This window comes from Dermacentor silvarum, chromosome 9 (assembly GCF_013339745.2).
Source record: "Dermacentor silvarum isolate Dsil-2018 chromosome 9, BIME_Dsil_1.4, whole genome shotgun sequence".
Taxonomy (NCBI): Eukaryota; Metazoa; Arthropoda; class Arachnida; order Ixodida; family Ixodidae; genus Dermacentor; species Dermacentor silvarum.
In genome coordinates, this window is record NC_051162.1 from 124,529,530 (window position 1) to 124,550,992 (window position 21,463).

Below are 21,463 nucleotides of genomic sequence, written 5' to 3' on the forward strand. Positions count from 1 at the left end.
TCGCACTGGATACAGGAAACGCCAGTATATCCAGCGCAGTGCGTAAAGCTGCGGGCCAGTCTGAGGTATGCATCTTGCAAAAAAATATAGGCTCAACATCTACGGTAGTAAGACGCAAAAAAAAAAAAAAGAACTGCTCGTGCGCGTCCAACACTACGGCGGTTTCTCATACATGTTTGCGTTCAGCGTTAAGTTTCCTGCAAAAGGCACTAAAGAGAACTCTGGCGCGGCGATCATTCTCTTGCCGACGGAATGACGCCAGATCATGGACGCCTATAATCTTCCTGCTTTTCGCGTCTAAGGCCCGCATTCACGAACGGAACTTACTCTTAACTTGTGACTTAAGTAGCCAGTCGATGCTTAAGGCGTTTCATAGACAAATCGTGTACTTAAGGTAAACTTTAATCGACACTTGAGTGCTGGAAAGTGACGTACAGCTATTGGAAACCTTAAGTGCGACTTTCGCTCTCGCCCAGCAAGCAAGATGGTCGACTGCTATGGCAGCCTCGCCGACTTTGCCGGACGCGTGCACGATATTACTGAGGATGAGGCATACCGATACGCATCGCCACTACGGTCCCGCCTTAGGGATCGACAGAATCCCATGGAAGCATACAATGAAGCGGAATTATCGTGGCGGTGCCACTTTTGCAAGGAAGCGATGCTGCGGCTGTTGGAAATGCTGCCACTGGCCCCAAAAGACAACGAACGCGGTCACCCCACGGCGCCGCTGCTCTAGCTTCATGATCGCGCTGCGATTCTACTAATTCTACGTCGCCGGAACCTTTCAGGTTGTCACTGCATGGGACCTCGTTATTGTTTAATTAATTTAATTGATGCGCGAAACGAGCTCCAGGAGCAAGGCGCGTTCTTCTTCAGAAAAGTTTTTTTCCCATCGTCCGGCGCGGGTTGAAAACAGACAACACACACACACACTCTCTCTACACACAAACACCGCGCGTTTTCAGCCAAAAAGATATGTCGCAGTTTCGCCCGAAAGGCGAAGCATCAATTGCGATAGCAAATTAGCAGCGAGCTATTCGGAGTAGGGATAGTAGTTTCATCGGCTGCATAAACTTGGACACATTCGCTTACTAACTGAATTAACAAACGTGGTATCAGCGCGCACAAGCAAACATGAATAGATCACACTCAATGACCGCAGATGACTGTCAAAACGCTGGCAGCAAGCGCAGCCGCCGCAGCGAGGGAAGGTTCGTACGGTGTATGGCTTCAACGGAAACTGAACGGCGAATGCACGGCGCATACAAAGGTCAGAGCCGTGTGGAGATCGCTTTTAAAAGACGGTGCGGGCGACCGCCACAGACGGGCAAACTACAAACGCAGTTGTTGGCAGAGTAGAAGCTACCCCCCTCCCTCCCTCCCGCGCTGCCTTCCCGCTTTCTTGCTTTCGCGTGGGAGATAGTGGCCAGTTCCCCTTGCGCCCGGTTGCAAGATACGCATTTGGTGCCGCAGCACAGGGTCACCCCACCTCCCTCCCTCCCATACCCCAACGGCCTTTCGCGCAACGAAGGTCGCGTTTGCTTTCCGCAGTGCGTTCGCTATCAGTGACAGCGCGCGTCCCCCGTGCGCTTTCACTCGCGAATACGGCGCGCGGCGACGATTTCGTCGTCCTTGGACTTTATACGGAACCTCACGGCGACGGCAGAAATCCGGTTGAAGTGTCCCTATAACAGCTATCGCAATAAAGAAAGTCGGGACGGCGACGCACACAATCGCAGTGGCTGCCAGAACCAATGTGAACTTGTGGCCAGACGAGTTTGAGTAAAGCGCTAAAACACAGTAGTTCTTTGTATTTTACGCAGCAGAATGCGCGTGCAAGCACTCCAACATTTATATCCGCATTACTCTGCTGCAAAAAAAAATACAATTGAACAGATCGTACACGTAAATTATTCACGTATCCTCGACACCAGACGACATACTTGGCCCGAAACGTGTGGCTTTCGAAAGTGATACTTAAGTGTCGTTTTTGAAGTACTCTCCTAAAACTTTCCTACACACTTGTACTTTTCCCGCACTTATTGACGCCCTACTTAAGTTCCATTTTGAATACGGGCTTGAGGTTCTTGCGACGTTACTTATTACGGTCTTTCTTTTTAAATTTTAATTGTTGATACCTTCCTCAACACAACAAGACAATTAGTCGTTCAGTACATGCGTAGTCATTGCAAATTGGTGCATTACACGGCAATATTTTCTTTAGAATGGTCAATTTACTAAGTGACAAATAGGCTTTAAGCCATGAAGACATGGTTTAGTGAAATCCTTCTACTGCTCATTCTTCCCAGGCTTGTTGAAGCGGCATACTTTTAATTTCGGTGGACACTACCACGAAAGTTATTTCTAGTAAGCTTCGTGCGAAACTTTGCGGTATTCGCTGTCAGAGTGCGGTATAGTAGAATGATTCGCTGGTGTACCACAATTAGTGCGGAACGTTTTCCTGCAAGGCATGGCTCCAGTTCCTTCCAACAGCAGTGGTGTACTCTCGGAAGCTGTTAATGAATCCACCGTGCTGCTGCTCTTCCCCAGTGTCAATCATGCATCAACGACTGTGTACAGGCTGTCTCAGATGCGCCAGTCCTTCGACTTAGCGGCACCTGCAGGTGCACGGGAGGATATGCTGTACATCATGCAGAACAGCTAGTGGACTCAGCTTCGTTCTAAATCCGTAATTATTGGTATCAGTTGGCCTGAATCCTTCTTTAGACAGGTAAGCCTGATGAGCAGTTCGCACGCCGCTTGATGCACCGCTTGGTGATCAGGCTGAACTTATTGTGCGCAGTCCGTGTCACGAAAAACGCATATAGCTTATCGCATTTCCTTCCCCAAATGTAGACGAACCACGGGCCCGTAATCCCGGCCGAATGACATGAACTTGAGTTTTATCATTCCTGTGGTTCTATTAGGGTGAACACCTTAAATGGCTCATGAGTTGAAAAATCCCACGACCATGCAGCATTATGGCAACAAAATTCAAGTGACGTCCAGGCGACGTCTCATACACGTTAAAGAAACTGTTATCATGATTAGAAGCAATTCGAAATCACTATGGAAGCTACGAACATAGCCACATTTGGTGAGGCATGCGGCAGAAAGCCATCAATTTCTTTACCCATAAAAGAGCTCGATTACCTCAGTTCCCGTTGAACGAACACCCTTCTAAATAAGGCTGCTAAGCACGAGATCGCGGGATCAAATCCCGGCCACGGCGGCAGCATTTCGATGGGGGCGAAATGCAGAAAACACTCGTGTACTTTTATTTAGGTGCACGTTAAAGAACCCCAGATGGTTCAAATTAATGCGGAGTCCGCCACTACGGCGTGCCTCATAATCATATGGTGGTTTTGGCACGTAAAACCCCATAACTAAAAAAAAAAAACCTTCTAAATAATCAGTGCGGCCGCAAAAGTGCCTGCGTGTGGTTTTCCCGGTTTCGTTCATATTTTCCGAGCAATGTACACTTGTCTTATGGCGTATTGAGGATCATAAGTGCGCCTGCGAGAACGGGAAATAAATCTGTTGCTGAAAGTTAGCACGACGTGTTTGTTTACTGTGCCTTTCCGTGTCCCTATCATTTTTCCTGTGCTACAAGAAAGTAGACGAAGAAAAAAGAAAGAGAGAGCCACGGCCATTCTACGTGACATTAACCACGCAGAACCAGCGGCGATGTCTGCGCGACCGAAAAAGAGAACAAAAGAAAAAAGTGGTCGCAGTTTCACCTGAAAGGCGAAGCATCAATTGCGATAGCAAATTTGTAGACAGCTACACGGAGTAATGATAGTAGCTTTATCAGCTGTATAAATTTGGACATGCAGCAGCACCGGCAACACGCAGAACTGTTGTCGACGCCGTCGGCGTTTTGCCCGCGTTCGCACAAAATGCGTGCGGCGTTGGTGATTGTAAAGGAAAAAAGAGACGCCTACTTCTGCAGCCCTTAAGGGAACACGGCGCAGAACGCGCGTTTGTTCTCCGCCGTGGGTTCACTCCCCGTGAAAGCGCGCGTCCCTCGCACCCTTTCACTCGCACATACAGCGTTCGGCGGCGCGCGGCGACGATTTCATCTCTATTGACGTCATACGGAACCTAACGGTGACGGCGACGGCGACGACGACGGCGACGCCGACGGCAGAAATCTGCTTTGGAGTGTCCATATAATTGCTATCGCCAACCCGCGACCTCGTGCTTAGCAGCCCAACACCATAGCCACTAAGCAACCACGGCGGGTTCTGCTACGTGTATGCTCGGGTCTGAGAAGTAAACATTATCGTAAGACAGTCTTATATTTCACTGTTTGCTGCGTAACACCAACTGTTTTCTGTTGGTCTCTCGTGCATCATCGAGATTGGATGGATGGATGGATGGATGGATAAGGCTGAACTCTCTAAATCGGGTGGTGGCGCACGCCCCCAAGCAACGAGGTGCGACGTCTGCAATGCCAATGGCGGCTATTATTGCGCCACCAATTAGAGACCGACGGCGTCCGAGATAGGGGGCTGCTGCGAAGTCCGAGGGTCCGAGCGACCACGAAGGTTCCATGGATGGTGCCGTGCCAGGTGCCGGGAGAAGGAGATGTCCAGTGAGATCAGAAAACGGTTTTATATACAAATGTACCTTATATATTACCCGAAAGGCTCCATGATATTGGAGCCGTCTACATGCTAACAACGTATTTGCATGTCCGAGCGTTTACATCTCCGAGCGTCTCCACCACACTCAAGTCCCGCTTTTTCTCCCTTTCGTTTCCCTCTTTCACTCGATGAGGGAATGCACTTTAGTTCTTCTTGGCCAATGACCATCTTCGACCTGTTCGCCATATCCCACCAATGATGTGTACCCGTTCCACTGGGCTTCGCCTCCAATGTTGCACTGATCGCCCCCGCACACCAGGCTACGGTTGACACCTTGGCAGCCGAGCGTTGATGTGTTTCTCACGGGAATGGTCGACGCTGGCCCCTTGCAAGAATTAGTCGCCCCTACGTGACGGTCATTTCGCGGAAGCCACCGTTTCCAGGGAGGGTAGTGGCTGTCGTCTCGGAAGGAGCTCCTGGTTGGCGTGTCACAGTCGGTGCCGGGCCTCATCGCAAGTTTGGGCGGGCACTGGTGCTTCACGGAAACACACCAAGAGCGACGTTGCCGTTCTAGCGACGCACGAGGCCGATGACCCATTTAAGCCTAGGGACTAATTGCTCATCCATTAGTCGCAGGTGACGGTGACGGTCGCCAGCCGCGAGAAACGACAAGCGTGAAGAGCACTCCGCAGCTTCACGTCTGTCGGTGAGGCCTTCTTTGTCCCAAACGACCGCCAGACACAGCAGGGTGTGTGTTAAAGCGCGCACCGTTCGCTCTCTGAGGCCACGTGAGACGTCTGTTAGCTGCGAGCGCGCTGCTTCTTATGCCCTCCAGGAAATGTCTTGCGGGCTGTGTTGCCCCAAGATGTCCCACCCTCCTATATTTGAAGACTGTCCGTGGAGTTCTAGCGCAACCTTACTATTCATGTAATTGAGTCAATGTTTTACCGTTCGGACAAAAGTTTCGTTTGAAACGTGTAGCATAGATGTAAGTTGTCAATTTGTTTCACCGGCGACTGTTTTTCAATTTTTTTAATTCGGAAACGCAGAACCCTACTTATAAGTTTCTGGTAGCCTTCCTGTTCGTTTATTCTCATCATTTTAAGTTTGAAAAAATAAGGACACCTGGTAGTGTTTCTACAATCTCTAAAATGCGCAAAAGTAGTCTTAATTTGTGTGCAAACCAGTATAAGTTCTTCGCATGGCAGGTGGAAAAAGGTAAAATAAATTTTGCGGTTCAACGCTTCAGACAACGATATTATTACAAGGCACACTGAAGTGGGCGGCTACCGATTAATTGGGTCTAATTTACCGTGCCCTTAAATTTAAAAACATGAGCGTTTTCGAATTTCGTGCTCGTAGAAATACAGCCACCACGACCAGGATCCCTCCCGCCACCTTGAGCTGACCAGAGTAACACTATAGCCAAAAAACTAGCTCCACGTTATGCAGCTGATTGAGAGTTAACTACAATACCTCTAATCTACAGCTCTATATCTCAAATGGAAACGCGATTTCAGCTAGGAATGACATCACGGTGGAGCGGTAAGAAGACGCATTAAGTGGATACCTAAATACAGTAACAAATTTCACTTATTGTACTCGTACAAACAGGTGCAATGCCGGACTTCAAGGTGTATATATATAAGCTGGGCTAAGGACAGCGACGACGAAGTGTACATAAAGCGCTCTGGTACAGGACTTCTGTGATCATTCAAATGCGTTTTCGGTGTGAGATATACTACAGCGGTGGTGCAAACAGCCGACATGGATGTGTTCGTTTCAAGAATGCAAACCGAAATCTACTGCCAACAAAATGAACCAAATTGTTACTTTATAGTTCTAAGATATTTTCTCATGTGGCCATCAACGGCGATAAGTTAAATTTAATAACCATTGAAAAGGCGCGAAATACTTCGGCAACACTGGCAGAGACTTGAGATACCGCACGTTTACTTTCTAGTAATAGTAGTCATAAAAACTCGGCCACATTTCCCTGTATTTCTGTGTTTACAGTCTCCTATGTCATTATTTAGGTCGGTAAATAAAACACACTTTGGAACAAATGAGTAAACTGAGCCGAGTTACCGGAAATGTTAACGCGCTTTTTGATGCACGAAACGGTGAGGCCTATTGAGTTTGCTTTCTCAATAGTGCGTCTTCTGTGCGCTGGAGTTGTCACATGAGCCTGCCACGGCGAAATTATGACAACTGTTACCCCAACTCGAGATGTCCAGTCTTTTCCGCAGTGACACTCCATGAGGCCTCAATTTGTATTTGCTTTTTTATTTGTTACGAATATTTTTTGCTATAAACTAGGTTTGCGGAGGCTGCCGAGATCATTAGGGAGTTTTAGTATAGCGGAAAACGCTTACATTAGCATTAGCGTGCGACGGAACGCTAACGCAAAGAAAGGCTGCACTGCGCGGTACAATGTAGTGTTTTAGAATAGCGGAACGGAGCAAAACGCTAGCGCTAACGCAAATACACTTGGGGCGCCATCTTGAGGCGGATACAGCAAACATCAGCAAACATGAGCAAACCCTCTCGTTAAGCCTACCCCGCCACTAATCGAGAACGTATATCGAAAACAACGTCCATTTGTCACCTTTATGCCGCTGTCGAAGCATCATCGCACAAATATAAACCAAACATGAGCATTAGCGGGGAACGATTGAGCCAAACAGATCTGAAGTGGACGGCTCTCGCTTCAACAGGCGCCGCCATCTTGGCCTACGTACGGAATCCCTTGCGTGCGTTAGCGTTGAACGCTATATTCCGAAAATAGCGTACGTACGTAAGAGTTCTGGCTACGTTTACGGTCTGCGCATGCGCAGTTTGTAGCACGCAACGCTAACGCTAAATCCTCGCGTTTGCTGTTTCCGCTATACTAAAACTCCCTATTGTACGCGGTTGAAGTTATTACGATCAGGAATTGGAAAGAATGTTCTCTTTACGGCCGTTCGAAAGCAACCAAAGTTCCACACAATAGGATGACTGGTGAACATTTCCCTTTATTACAGTGAAGAAAATCTTGAACGAAGGTGAACTACAGAGTACGGTTTCATTCCTCATTAGTGTTACCGTACAATTTCAAATAAATTAAAGTGCTTTTTCAGTAGTTTTTCAGAGCTTTACCGACTTTCCCTCTTAGCTCAACATGGATATTGCCAACTTTAGTAGTGATTAGTAAAAAGGACCAAGTTTCACAGCCATTTGAAAAGAACTGCACGAATGAGGTCCAATGTCTTCCAATATGTGCAGCACACAAGATAAAGGCATAACAATAGCCACATAACTGCAAGAGAGAACATAAAATCAAGAATCTTCATGGATTTAGGCATTCCAAGGTCTTCAGGGGGGCCGATATAAGCCGTCGCCGCGGTATTTGACCTGTTACTTCCATAGAAGCTCTGAAGGGGGAAAACAGAGAACGGAGTTTTGCTTTACTCTTGCTGGCTACGATTTTGAAAAGTATCGTTAAGCAGTCTTCTGCAGGCGCGAAGCACAACCAGATGTGGCTTAGAAAAGTAGCGCAAACAGAGAAGGCGACAAGAAAAAAAGAAAGAAGACCACTTCACGCTGGCGTTCACACATTCTAACTGTGAAACAAAGGCTGGTCTGAGTAGAATTTTAGAGAAAAATAAATATTTCACGCATGATGCGGCACCATGAAACACGAGTTTCTACTACCGCTGAGCAAGAAATAATACGCACAGTCATGTACAAATGATACGAAAACAGGAAATTGCAAAATAGAACCCCAATTCGTAGTAATGGCTAGATAGTGGGATCTTGCACTGCTCCTTACCCGACTGCAAAAGACGGTACAAGCCGAAATCACTGCAGCTATTCGTACAAGCCGAAATGAGGAACGAACAATAAAAGCGTATTAGTTAGCCACACGATATCTTTAAAATTATCTATCAATGTACAGCTTTGTTTAAGCTAAAGAGCCGTAGCGACATAATACGAGGCAGGAGCTTGAAATTGTGTTTCATCTCACTACTGTGGCAAGCTTCGGGGCAAGACATTCTGGAGGACGAGTGCTGCCCCTTCTAGCTTACACACAGGCCATCACGTGTGAAACTGAAATGTCACTTTCACAGTTGCCGACGTCGACAATATACCTCGATTTACGAACACACACACACACACACACACACACACACACACACACACACACACACACACACACACACACACACACACACACACACACACACACGCACACACGCACGCACAATATATATATATATATATATATTAGCCAAAAGTGGTGATGTTTTTGAGAGATGTGCCATAAGAACATTGGGTATGCGGAATTAATAGCAAACTTAACATCAAGAAATAGCTCTGGTGCAGAAAATTGAAAAGCCAGGGACGAGATCTAACTTTCCTGCAACCCATTACATGGCCAGTCCTATCACAGCTCTACAGCAGCTTATGTACCCGCTACAGAAAATACGCGTATAACTTAATAAAAAACAACATTGTTTTATTAAATGAAATTGATGATTTCTTTTAAGAGCGAACACGGCATTGCTTGGCCTATGTACGAGAATTGTGAAATACTTCACGCGTTCACTTGAAATACAGCACTGTAAACTAAGTGCTGCTCCTTGGGAAAGAAAAGAAAGTCACGACGCTGAAACACACCTGGTTATCGACACACAGCCTCACCCTTCATTCTAATCTTGATTGTCAAGCGAAATCTACATCAAACTGCACCTAAGTATTCTACTCATCATAGGTACAGGCGGAGTGAGGACTCCAAAAAGGATCACAATCAGATCAAAATTACGTGGTTGTCTACGTGAGCTTCATAAGGCAGCTAAGTGTAATCATCGCGGCGAGAAACGCTGCAGCAGCACCGGCAGCAACAACAAATTTTGCGGAATAATCGTCCTAGCGCCATAGAAGCTGCGATCAATCGATTGCAGCGCGAGGTTTTTTCAGCATTGCATTTTTTGCCACTCGCCCGTAAGGAGGTAACACTTGCCCCCGAGTATGCCGCCTGAGCGTTGGAATAAGTGCCTGGATGCGATGAGTCCCCGTCACGCATTGTCTTAGTTGTTTCCTTCTTTTGTTTCTGTGATAGAAAAAGAAAAGCAACAGAACAGCATATTACCCTGCTGTTTTAAATATAGACACCCTTGTTATAGTATATCGCTAAGTATATCGCTATTGTCTCTTTACGCACGGAGCGTAAAGAGACAATACGAGATTTACGACAAAGAGAAAGATAACCGCATTACTGCTGAACATTGGGCGAACAAAGAAATCCTTAGACTGAAGCCACAAATCCTGCGATTAAGGGGACTCGAATTAGTAAGGGCAGCGGAGAGAACTTTCTTGTTGAAACCTGCAGCATTGACTGAAGATTTTCTTCGGCCCCTGTTTATCACTTCAACTCTCCAAACACAAGCCAGATTACTGGAGCGATATACCGTAAAGCTATTTCAATCCGTTATTATTCCAGTTCTGATGTTACCCCTCCATCATTGGACGACAGTTTTTGGGTCACGCCCACTTCACCCGTGTCATGCGACGTCGAGAGAACTGCTAAAACTTCCCCATTTGATAGGACGTGTTATGCATAATTAACAAATTTTTTTACGTATAATAAAAAAAATTAGTGACGTTTGAATGCGGAAGACGCGCACTAACCTATTGGCCCTCAGTGCGTATAGACGTCTAGACTGTCCGCATCGCATATCGCTTTCAAGATAGGGCTACCGCGGCTGCGCCATAGGCAGTAGCAGCCGGAGACAGCTAAACACCTGTCAAGGTGTGCAATGCTATTCGCTATTGCTAAATGCTAAATGCTATTCCAGCGTTATTGCGCATGCTCAGATGCAATCACGAATCGAGCGTTACTAGTAGACGGCACCCCGTGCAAACCAAAACACGGCATTCTAGCGCTATAAACAAGCGTGTTGACGACTGTACATGGGGACTGTGGCCACGGAGTAAGATAATCAGGAGCGCCGACTCGCCTTCTAAGGCATTGCGATTAGAGTCCCTCCGAGCCAGCTGCTTTTTGGCGCAAATCATAAATGGCTCGGAAACTTGTTACTAGCACCCAGAGGTGCTTCGTCCGCAGTGGTACAAGCGGGGCGGGGAGTGTGGTCATGCGTAGTGGGCTTTGTTGATTAATTCAATTGTAGTAGAGCACACATTTCCGTGGTTGGTCACGCGGCGCAGTGTGGGTGTGCGTGCTCTAGCGAGTACCGCTTGTCCCCTGCTGAAGTTTGGGGGATATTACAGCGAAGCTGTTATTGGCTGGGTTCCAGGAGATCGCGTCCGTGTACACCGGAAGTGGGCAAGCATTTTGTGGCGTCTCGTTCACTCGGTATTTACCAAAACGTCACGTTAGTCATACCAATGTATGACTAACATGACTCATAGGTAATGACGTCAATCACATTACATGCTCGTCAGTTATGTCATGATTAACGATAATAAAATCACGTGCGGCGCATACCCGCATGGAATATGCAGGTATGAGCTAAGGATATGCGGGTATGAGCCAGGGACAAGAAAGAAAGAAAGAAAGAAAGAAGGAAAGAAATCAAGATAGAGCAACAGAAACAGAGAAAGAAGGAACGAAAGAAAGAAGCTAAGAAAGAAAGATATAAAGAAATCAGGTGTGGGTCGTACCCACGTTGGATATGCGGGCATGAGCCACCGAAAGCAGGAGCGGGAGAAATCTTGACGGCGTCACGGGCGGACTTGGCGCAGGAAACGCATTACATGGCCATCGCGCCAGGCAAAAACAATACGCCGGTGTCCGTGCTCTTAGACGAACATGCCGAAGACGCTCGATGTAGTAAATAATGATAATTTATAAATTCACTGCAGCAATATTCACTACAACAGACGCACCATAGTCACAGCTTCGCCGGCTCCCATCTTCACATTAGTGGAAGGCCTCTGAATTTTTTTCTTGCTTTTAAATGCATAAGCATTTTCTACTGCAAATGCCAGTCTGATTGTCGCAGCTGTTAACAATCGAATTTTGTACGCTATGGTTTTACTAAAATACATTTGTGAATAAAAAAAAACTGAAATGTAAAGCTGTAAATTGCTTCACGTTTGTGCACATTCAGTACCTTAGGGACAGAAATCTTGATGTATAGATGTACTTACTCAAGCGTGTTCATAAACGTCAGTTTACGGCATGTTTCGGCCTGTGTCGTGGCATGCTTCAGCCGGCATGCTATACATCATACGAGTCCGGCCACCAGGCTAACATCACCAGCTGCCATTAAAGCTTTAAGATGTTTTCCACATACTACATCATGTCGTTTGGTGACTGGTTGCAGCAGTGCTCTAATATTAAGGCACTACGCTGGCCCGCAGGGACGCTAGCTCACTGTGTTATGCTAGACCTCTGCTTTGAACAAGTGCGATATTACTCGAGTGATCATTGCGAATGCAGTAGCAGACTGGCACCGACGCACAAAGCATTTCATATTGATTTATGTGTAGATTAGCTTGGTGCCTACAAGTACCATCACACGCCAATATGGTGCTATTGCTACGTTGAAACGTCGCACTGTTATCGCCTTTATCTCCGCTAGTATAACAGCGATATTTAACTTCGGCAACATGATACTTTTTAAGTCTTCGAAATCGGCTCGTCACAATCGCAATTGAAAAACGCACCACGTGATAATATACCGCTTTAAGCGGCGACAACAGTGAGAGCGCACTATCCATCCACTCAATTCCACTTAATATTTTGGTAGCTGAAAGCATCGTCGACAAGTTCTTTTCTCATCTTGACCACGGCAGGGTGCGAATATTTAGCGCCATCAGCTAGGGAAGGCAGAAAGGAAGGATTGTGCGTTGGAAAGCCATGAAGACGGAATGAGGTGAGCGAAGGCCGAGAGCAGGGTGGAATACTGTGCGCCTGTTATCACTGGGACATTAGTAGGCCGCGCCATGTGCATTGCAAGGTAGGTGAGCTGGAGCTCCTGTATATTATACTCCATGACCCTGACATTGAAAGTGCGCCGTATAGTAACTCCAAATATTAAAAAAAAAAAAAAAAACATGTTGTGGACCCAACGCACATCTTCGAATTTATGTGAAGCAAAGTCTTGGTGTAGCGGTCATTCGACTGTGGCAAGTTTGCCCATTTATTTCGTGCGTCTTTGTCGTAAAGGAAAGTGGCGCGCGCTCGTGTGCGCTCGTGCACCCATGCTACGCATTGTGACATACGCGGCCGTAATCTCAAAGTGTACGCGCGGTGGTGGCCGTATACTTCTATCGCACGAATACTTCTGTCGGGCCAACCGTAGAGTATACGTGCAACGCTTACTATTAAATATCGTGAAAGAAAAAAAAAATATTGTTGCCGAATGGTTAGAGCATCGGACTGCTTGTGCTGTGGGACTGGGGTTTGATTCCACCATCAGACACATATTTCATTTTTTTTTCAGTATGAATTATTGGGAAAGCCAAAGGCACTCAGTCACAGGCAGGAAAGTTTGCAAGGGTTCGCAAAAAATGCTTCGTTCTCAAACTCATAAAATTTCCTGAATGCATGTTAGGCGCCGATGAGTCCCTCGAAAAATATGTGTAAATGATTGACCACTACACGTTCTCTGTATGCAGAAAAAAAAGGAACTTGACATTGATTACAACCTTATTAGCTTTGGAGTTAGTTCTTGGAAGTGGTGGGTTCTCGTCGCGCTTTGGTGGTGCCACTTTTGTCTTTTTGCTCTGTGATAGAAAAAGAACAGGAACCAACTTGAAGACTGCGCTTGTAATACACCTGCCACAGAACGACGTGTAGAAACGCAACACACTTTAGAAAGCCGATAAAAGATTGACAACAAAGCCGAAACTAGCCGCTTACGGTTCAATTGTGACTGAACAAAGGAATTGTCTGTCTGGATCCACCGTTCCGACAAATAAACTTGTTTTCGCCAACCTGGCGAAGAAACGTCGCCTCGTCCAACCTTTGGCTTTGAGTAAATATTTCTTTGTGCGGCCGCGTTGATTACTTCAGTGGAAAAATCACAAGCCATATTACTGATCGACAGTAGACCAACCATGAAATTATAAGCCCGTAGCCAAAAGCTCGACAATACGAGTTGTCTTCGTAAGGCAAAGGAAGCCTTAAACTTGTCAAAACGTTTGCTCCAGGATGAGCATTCTCTTGTTCGGCAACTGCTGGTAAGTTCAACTTTTTATTACATGGCTGTAGTAAAGCGTACCTAGAGTTGCATAAATACAAAACTTGCATACTGATGATTCAATCAGCAGCATTCTGTCCTTTTAATTGCATTCATATACGGAACAATACTTTGACCTATAAATAGAAGACTGCAGAGCCAAGCGGTTCAATAGGTGGACTTGAGGCGCCTTTGTTGCGATATCAAAATTATAGACGTAAAATATTCCGACGAAACTGTTTTGGTTTTGTTGCAGGGACAAGACAAGAACATTTATTGGTCCTGAGAAACTGGCCAGGGGGGAGCCGAAGGCTCCCTCAGGTCAAGTGGGTGGCTCCGCCCACGATGGCACCGGGAGGCGAAATCCCGTTGCGATGTCGTGGGCCCTCTGGACTGCCTGGAGTTGGATGTGGTGGTGGTCGTTTCTTAGGAACTCCTCCCACTGTTCCTTCGTGGCAAGTATAGAGTTTTCTATGGCTGGGCACAGCCAGAGCATGTGATCGAAAGAGCATGAGTCGACTCCGCATTTGGGGCACGACTGCGGGAAGTGCGGGTCTATCCTGCTAAGGGACCGCAGAGTGGGGTACGTGCGGGTTTGTAACATTCTGAGGGTGCTAGCTTGTGGTTTATTTAGTTTTGGGTGAGGAGGAGAGAACCACCTCCTTACCAAGCGGTAGTGTGAGACGATCTCGTGAAAGGTGCCCAATGGGTCTTTCTGGATGCTAGCCTCGTTACGAGGAGGGCCGTTGACGGCTGCGCGGGTCGTGAAATCGCGCGCCAGCCGGTGAGCCCGTTCGTTGGGGTTGCAGCCGTGCGGTTGGACTGAGTCTCCCAGGTGGGCCGGGAACCATGAAATGTGGAAATATGCTTCCGTGCCAATTTGACTGAAATTAGTGAGCATGTTGATCGCAATTCTATTCGCCCGTTTCGATACGCGCGCCGCCGAAAAGGACCTAACGGCTGTACGGGAATCCGAGAAGACGAAGAGGGGAGAATGTGCGCTGTGTATGGCCAGGGCGATAGCCGCCTCCTCCGCCTCGTGAGGAGAATTGGTGCGCACAGAGGCCGCATTCACCAGATTTCCTTTCGCATCCACTACCGATAGGGCGAACGCGTCTTCACTGTCGTATCTAGCGGCGTCTACGAATAGAGCGTGTAGTCCCTGTCGAGTGGTCTGTTTGAGGATTGCCTGACCTCTCGCACGTCTTCTACCCTCATTGTGTACTGGGTGAATGTTGCACGGAATCGTGTCTACCTTGATTAGGGAACTAACGTTTTTGGGTAGACAGACTTTATCCTCCGGGTCGTGCCTGGGCCGAATGCCTGCCTCGTTTAGTATTCTAACTCCTGCCTTGCTGGACGACAGTCTATAAACCTGCGCCGCCAAGTGGGCTTCTATAATTTCGTCTATCGTGTTATGGAGCCCTAGCTTCAGTAGTCGTTCCGTGCTCGTGGACTGGGGAAGTCCCAGCACACGTTTGAGGCTCGTTCTTTAAGCGCGTCTAATTTGGCCTTCTCTACCCTGCTCCAATTAAGGTAAGGGGTTATATAGGTAATGTGGCTTAGGAAGAAGGCCTGGAAAGCTTTGATAAGATTGTCCTCCTTTAGCCCGCCTCTTCGGTTGGAGGTGCGGGTGATCGTTCTGATGACGGTTTCCAGCCTGACCAGAGAGCTTATTGAGAGCCGTCGCATTGCAACCCTTGGCGTCGATGAGCAGACCTATAATTTTGACCGAGTCTACCCTCGGTATTGGCTGTCCGTTTTTGGCTTTGATAACTATCGGAAGACTTTACAGAGGCTCGAGGTTTCTGACTCCCTGCCTAGATTGTCTGTACAGCAAGAGTTCCGATTTGGACGGGGAGAGATCGAGCCCCGTGTCGGAGAGGAATCCTTCGATGGTTTCTAGCGCGTTGTGTAATGAGTGTTCAATTGTGGCCATTGATCCTCCCAGCACCCAGATCGATATGTCATCCGCGTAAATGACGTGTCCCACGTTCTGAATCTCGGCGAGGCGAGCGGAAAGCCTGTGCATGGCTATGTTGAACAGTAGCGAGGAGAGGACCGAGCCCTGCGGGGTGCCACGGTTTCCCAGCTCGTATGGACCTCCCGAAACCGTTCCTAGCCTGATGTGCGCCTTGCGGTTTGCCAGAAAGGATTTGGTGAAGTCGTGAAAGTTCCTTCCCAGGTTAAGGGCAGAAGTTTCTCGCAGTATGTGCCTGTGTTTGACCCTGTCGAAAGCTTTGGCGAGGTCCAGCGCGAGGATTCCCCTTACATCACGGGTCTTATTATCAAAAATAGCCCTCTTGAGAAGAAGCATAGCGTCCTGTGTTGATAGGGACTGTCTGAACCCAACTAGGTTGTGCCTAAAGAGTTCCCTGTCCTCAATATGTGCAACAATTCTGTTGTGGATCGCGTGTTCCGCGACCTTGGCGATGCAGGAAGTAAGAGAGATGGGCCTCAAATTGTCGATGTGCGGTGGCTTACCCGGCTTAGGGATGATTGCAGTCATGTATTTTTATTTTGCCACGTGAAAGTGCTGCTGAAAAGCATGCTTCGTATTCAGCGCTGATTATTGTTCATCGAACGTGTGCTTTCTCTTCATCTCTTAACTTCTTCGTTTGACTACGTGTCATGTAGCGTGGGCGTTCTTCATGTCGGGACTCCTGCGCAACCGAGGTTCCTTCTCTGGAGTTATTACGATGCCGAGACGACGCTCTTCCATTCAATCCATGGATAGAAGACTTAGGGCTGATTTGTTTGCTTCCATTTGTCTTCAAGATCGGTGTGTTTCTAGTAGAATTGGGTTGCTTTCGATGCAGGGTAAATGATTCGCTCTCCTGACGTGGTGATGCGGCGCCTCTGTACCAAGAAACCGGAATGGAAGAATGTCAGCTCATTTCCAACCCAACTTTGTCCTTTTGCGCACATATTCATAGTGCTTCCTGGGATAATTTTATTATCTGTACCTCTTCAAATCGGCAGCGGTGCTACTTTTGGGGCCCTTTCCATGTATCAGAGCGTCGGCGTAGCTTCGGCTCGGTTTCGAAATCGGCTGGTGCACTCCATTTTGCTGTTTCTGTTGACAAGTCTCACTCTGAAACAATGGAGTTTTCAAATTTTACAGGCAATGTGAGAAATATACTGCCGAAGCATTCACGACAGTGTTAACGGTGGTTACATCGAGGCTTAGCTTTCCCTAAGAAAAAAAAAACATTGTTGGCCAGCAGTGTCGTTCAGCAGTCTGTTGAGCAGCAAAACACTATACTGGGAACCATCGGAATGCCAAAAAGCATGCCAAAAAAGAATGCCAAAAAGTCCCTGAGCCCCACAATATTGTGCCCAATAACAAAAAAATCATTTTTGTCATTCGGGATTGCTTGCATATACGAAATACGCTTGAAATATGAAAACAAAGTGCTTGTCACAATTCTAGAGTAAATGATATTCAGCGCCAGATGCTTCGCAATTAAGCTTTGAAAATTTCGGAGAAAATTTAGAAGGCGTCGCTGGCTCTTATAGAATATGCCGAGTAAATATATTTATGATGTTTTCATTAATATTTCAGAAGAAACTTGTTCTGGCCTCTTTTATTTGACCTCTTTAGATTGTCTTCAACCTGACTCGCTGCTAATGTACAAATTTATATTTCGTCAGGAGAATGTCAAGGAATGCTATGGAAAATGTAGTGTTTGTTGCTAAAGAGCAACACTAATACGTTATTTAGGAATAGAAGTCCACAGGCACTCCTGTGCCTGTGGACTAAGCCACTTCCACACTTGTGAAATCTGATGAAACAGCTGAGCTCTGCAAGCGTCGGTGTATAGCGTAGTGGGTATGACGCTCGCCTTCGGACCGTGAGTACCCGAATTCAAATCCCGACTCTCTCCCTCTCTCTATATATATATCTGTGTTTCTGTATATTTCTTTCACTCTCTTTCAATCTCTGTCTATCTCTCGATCTTTCTCTCTTTTTCTCTCTCTGTGTCTGTCTCTCTCTCGCTCTCACTTTCTCTTTCTCTCGCCCATGGTAGGTTGTGTTACAATCGTCGGTACAACGCAATGATATGGTTACCATAAACGCGTGTTCTGCAAGCAGCCTTCGTCAGGCAAATTGTTTCGCGCCTATTTTTCTTTCGAGACAGTGACCATCCGTTTTTGCGTGAAACGCTACAGCTCCGATTAGCTCATCATCTTCCTAATATAGTAGTGTCATCCCATGCCAAAGTTGTCCCACAGGCTCCTTGGGGCTTTCTCAAGGAGGTCGTTGATTCATTCCTTTTCTTGAAAGTTGGATTTAGCCTAGAGTACAATTTCACTGCGAGTCGAAAAGCAATTTCTGCTGCACTGGTGAACTCGATTTTCGCTTATCCTTCGTATCGTGCAGCTTATTTAAATCGGCCTTATCTGGATTTACTTAGGCGGGTCCGTAAAATGTGTATGCCTCCTGGAGTTTAAACATTTTTCTTTAATTTGCATTCGAAACACTTCGTGTTAAAGCCTGGTTGAACGCGAGGGGCTGCTTCGTGCCGTGGTCCGCGAAGTCATGGTCTGTCCACGTGCTGAAACCGCCACTATATGGCTGAAAGCATAGATCACTGTTTTATAGACTGTACGAATGCTATATTTTTCTGGGACATTCTCTAACGGACGGTTAAAAAGGACATTGACATCATTCCATACGCAATTAGGTCCCTACCGTTTAAGATTACTGGCGGTCCTGCCCATGTCATGTTCATAGTACTGGGTTTATACAGCCTACGGAGAGCTAGAATGTGTTATTGCCATGCCGAAAGCCCGCGATCTATACAAGATCACTCTTTCATGAAAGGGCAGCTTATGTAAGAAGTCTGTACGCAGGAACCTCCGCCTGACTGCATGCACTTGTTGGACGCATGTGTGTGTGTTTGCCCGAGTTAAAAGTGTGTAGCTATGTTCGCACTGTAATATATCTTCAGATTTATTTTCCATGTATTAATGAAAAAATAAGTCTATAGCCTAGTGGCTATGACGCTCGCCTTCGGTACGAATATACCTGGGTTCGAATCCCGCCTCGCCAAGAAAGTTTATTTTCTTTTATTAATTTATTTCTCTCGCTCTCTGTCTGTCTGTCTCTCTTTCTTTCTCTCTCTGCACCTCCTCTCGTCATTTCACACTCTGTCCACTTGGCTTGAAACTGCGAACACCATCGCTCCGTGGGGATCAACCTCGACCTTAAACAGCTCCGCCATTAATATCATATGCTGGTCGCGGGATCGAATCCCGGTCACGGCGGCCGCATTTCGATGGGGGCGAAATGCGAAAACACCCGTGTACTTAGTTTTAGGTGCACGTTAAAGAACCCCAGGGAGTCCAAATTTCTGGAGTCCCCCACTACGACGTGCCTCATAATCAGATCGTGGTTTTGGCACGTAAAACCCCATCACTTAATTTTTTAAATATCATATGCTGCGTGTATGCGCCATATACATAAAAGCAATATTATGATACGGGATTCTATATAAACAACCGTTTGTTTAAAAGAAATTATATAGGTATACGGTTATTATAAATATAGGTCAAATGGGTTTCCGAGATGAGCTTTTGTGACTTATATAGCGCTTTATGCTTCTGACGTAGGAGGGTATAAATTCTTTCAAAAATAAGCACTGCGACATGTGTAATTGTGTGTACATTTAGCCGGTGGCATTACAGCGGAGGATTGTATCTTTGCGGAGGACACAGTTATAATGTGCCATGCATGAAATGCACAGAACCCCCAAGCCAGCATTAAAGTGTTTTGCGCTACCACATATCGCATGCTGCTGTGAACTACGCCTTCTCAACTACACTGACCACTCTGTGACAATTGATCCATCTGCCATAGCTAAGTGTATTCCGTCAACAGGTGTCGCTATTTCAGCGAAGCTCAGTCGCAGGACCTCTTATTGCCACGTAGCTGGCTGCACTGCGAGCAGCCTTCAGCTAAATTTTAAAGCAGCTAGTGAGATGCTGGGTCATGTATAGAGACTCCTGTGTGGCCCTGATATCCCTCAAGTCACCACGCCCCAGGAATCAGGTTGCGTACGTCAACTGCTTGCATACGTAAACCTGTGGTGTGTAGCACCGCATAAATCTGCATCGGCTGCCTTAGTAGCAGGCAATCTACATGCTGACTGCGCTGTTGGTTCAGCACTAACCTCTACAGAGCTACTCTCAATACTGTTCTCTAGGAGTGATGAATCAGATTTGGCGCCTTGTTCTGCGCAGCATGCAACGGTGTTTGAATGCACAAAATCTGTGTATTTTGCTATGTTCCCAAATTATGGGAGGTCACTGATGCTGCAGCTAGCATTATATTTCAAGCGAGCGACGATCGAGCCATCACTGTAGCTGCCGATGCTAACAAATGCACCGGTCGGTGCTTTGGACTCTCAGCGGCGTTCTTTCGGGATACAAATGCGAAAGGCAGTGCGCCACAACATCTTATAGTTGGTATGCGAAACGCTTCTTTGGGAAAGGGTAAAACACATAAAATAGCGGTCAGTACGTTGTACGCTATACCCCGAACGGTTATTTGTGTTCATCTGCGTATGGTTTGTATTCTATTTTTATGCCTTTAAACTACACATTTTCTTACAAGATGTTAGATGTGTGCGCGAGCAATGTGCGTGGCAAAATTTAGCCAATGTTTTATAGGCTACCGCATCTTTCTTCATTTGTAAACCTGTGTTGTAGCGATGACTTCTAGTCATTGTTGCAGTTCTCGTGTCTCGATAATCACGTGCACAACTGTCTTGCAGTGATGCCCCCCCCCCCCCTTACTCAATGCTCCTCATGGGGCCTGTAAGTTATTTTGAAATGAATAAATAAAAAAAAACAGTAGTTAGGACTACCCTTGTTCTTCGTATTGCAGCGCGACATGTTATGCACGGGCGCTGGCTGTCGAGGTGGTGGTTCGAATGGGAACGGTGATTTCTGGCTACTGAATTCGTCGGAATCGTAGCTGTCACTGTTTGACACATTCGAAGAGCTGGTGCAGCTGACATTGCCACCCGAAGGTCCGGCGCGGTCATAAATGAGCTGTGCTTCTGCTCTTAGCCGGTGCCGTTCTTCGCGTGGGCGAGACCGGCATACCTTGCGCGCCTTCGCCGCTGTTGTGGCGGTCATGACGTCACACGAAGAGGTTCGCTGGTCTGCTCTGTCAGTTTTTGTTTTCGTTCTTTTGCTTTTTTGCTTATTTAAAATTATTTTTGAATTTGCAGAACGATTCTATCAGACGCGTGACAGGGCCGTCTCGGGAACCTAAAAATTTCATTACCTCGACACAGTAAAAAAAATTAAAAAATTTGCTGGAGTTGCCCTTTAAGGAAGCACTAAGAGACTCCGCTTCTTTTGATTAAAAAGCGAAATGAACATTTCCTTTGCAGTTACCCACATCTTCTGCAATTACTTACGTTCTGCAGCGTCATCCAAGGCGCTGCTTTTGTGCGGCCTACCGCAGAATTTTACATGCGAATGACAGCTAGCGGTCACGTAGAGCAGTACAACTAACAAAGCCGAAAACAAAAGCGGCAATGATAAAGAAATGTGCCAGCAGCACAGCGCACAGTTCAGGGTTGGGATGGCATAAAGGGGTTACCTCTGGAAATCACAATCTTCAATTTTCCACAAGATTTGGATGCCATTATTTACCTTGAGGCACTC

The 21,463-nt window shown here is 46.7% G+C and overlaps 1 protein-coding gene across 14 annotated transcripts in view; it reads right to left on the bottom strand.

The window, feature by feature from the left end:
- The window catches only part of LOC119464238 (uncharacterized), a 92,459-nt gene that overhangs the window by 45,007 nt on the left and 25,989 nt on the right, over positions 1-21,463 (bottom strand). For 9 of the 14 annotated variants that reach the window (XM_049655510.1, XM_037725135.2, XM_037725133.2 and 6 more), the window contains 2 exons: positions 13,248-13,325; positions 9,595-9,684 (listed from right to left, as the gene is read on the bottom strand). The exons of 2 other annotated variants lie outside the window; for them this stretch is intronic. In XM_049655510.1, coding sequence (XP_049511467.1) covers positions 9,595-9,684; positions 13,248-13,325 — 168 coding nt within the window. The remainder of the gene's footprint in view (positions 1-9,594; positions 9,685-13,247; positions 13,326-21,463) is intronic. 3 more of the 14 variants (XM_049655511.1, XM_049655507.1, XM_037725128.2) reach the window with 1 other exon arrangement.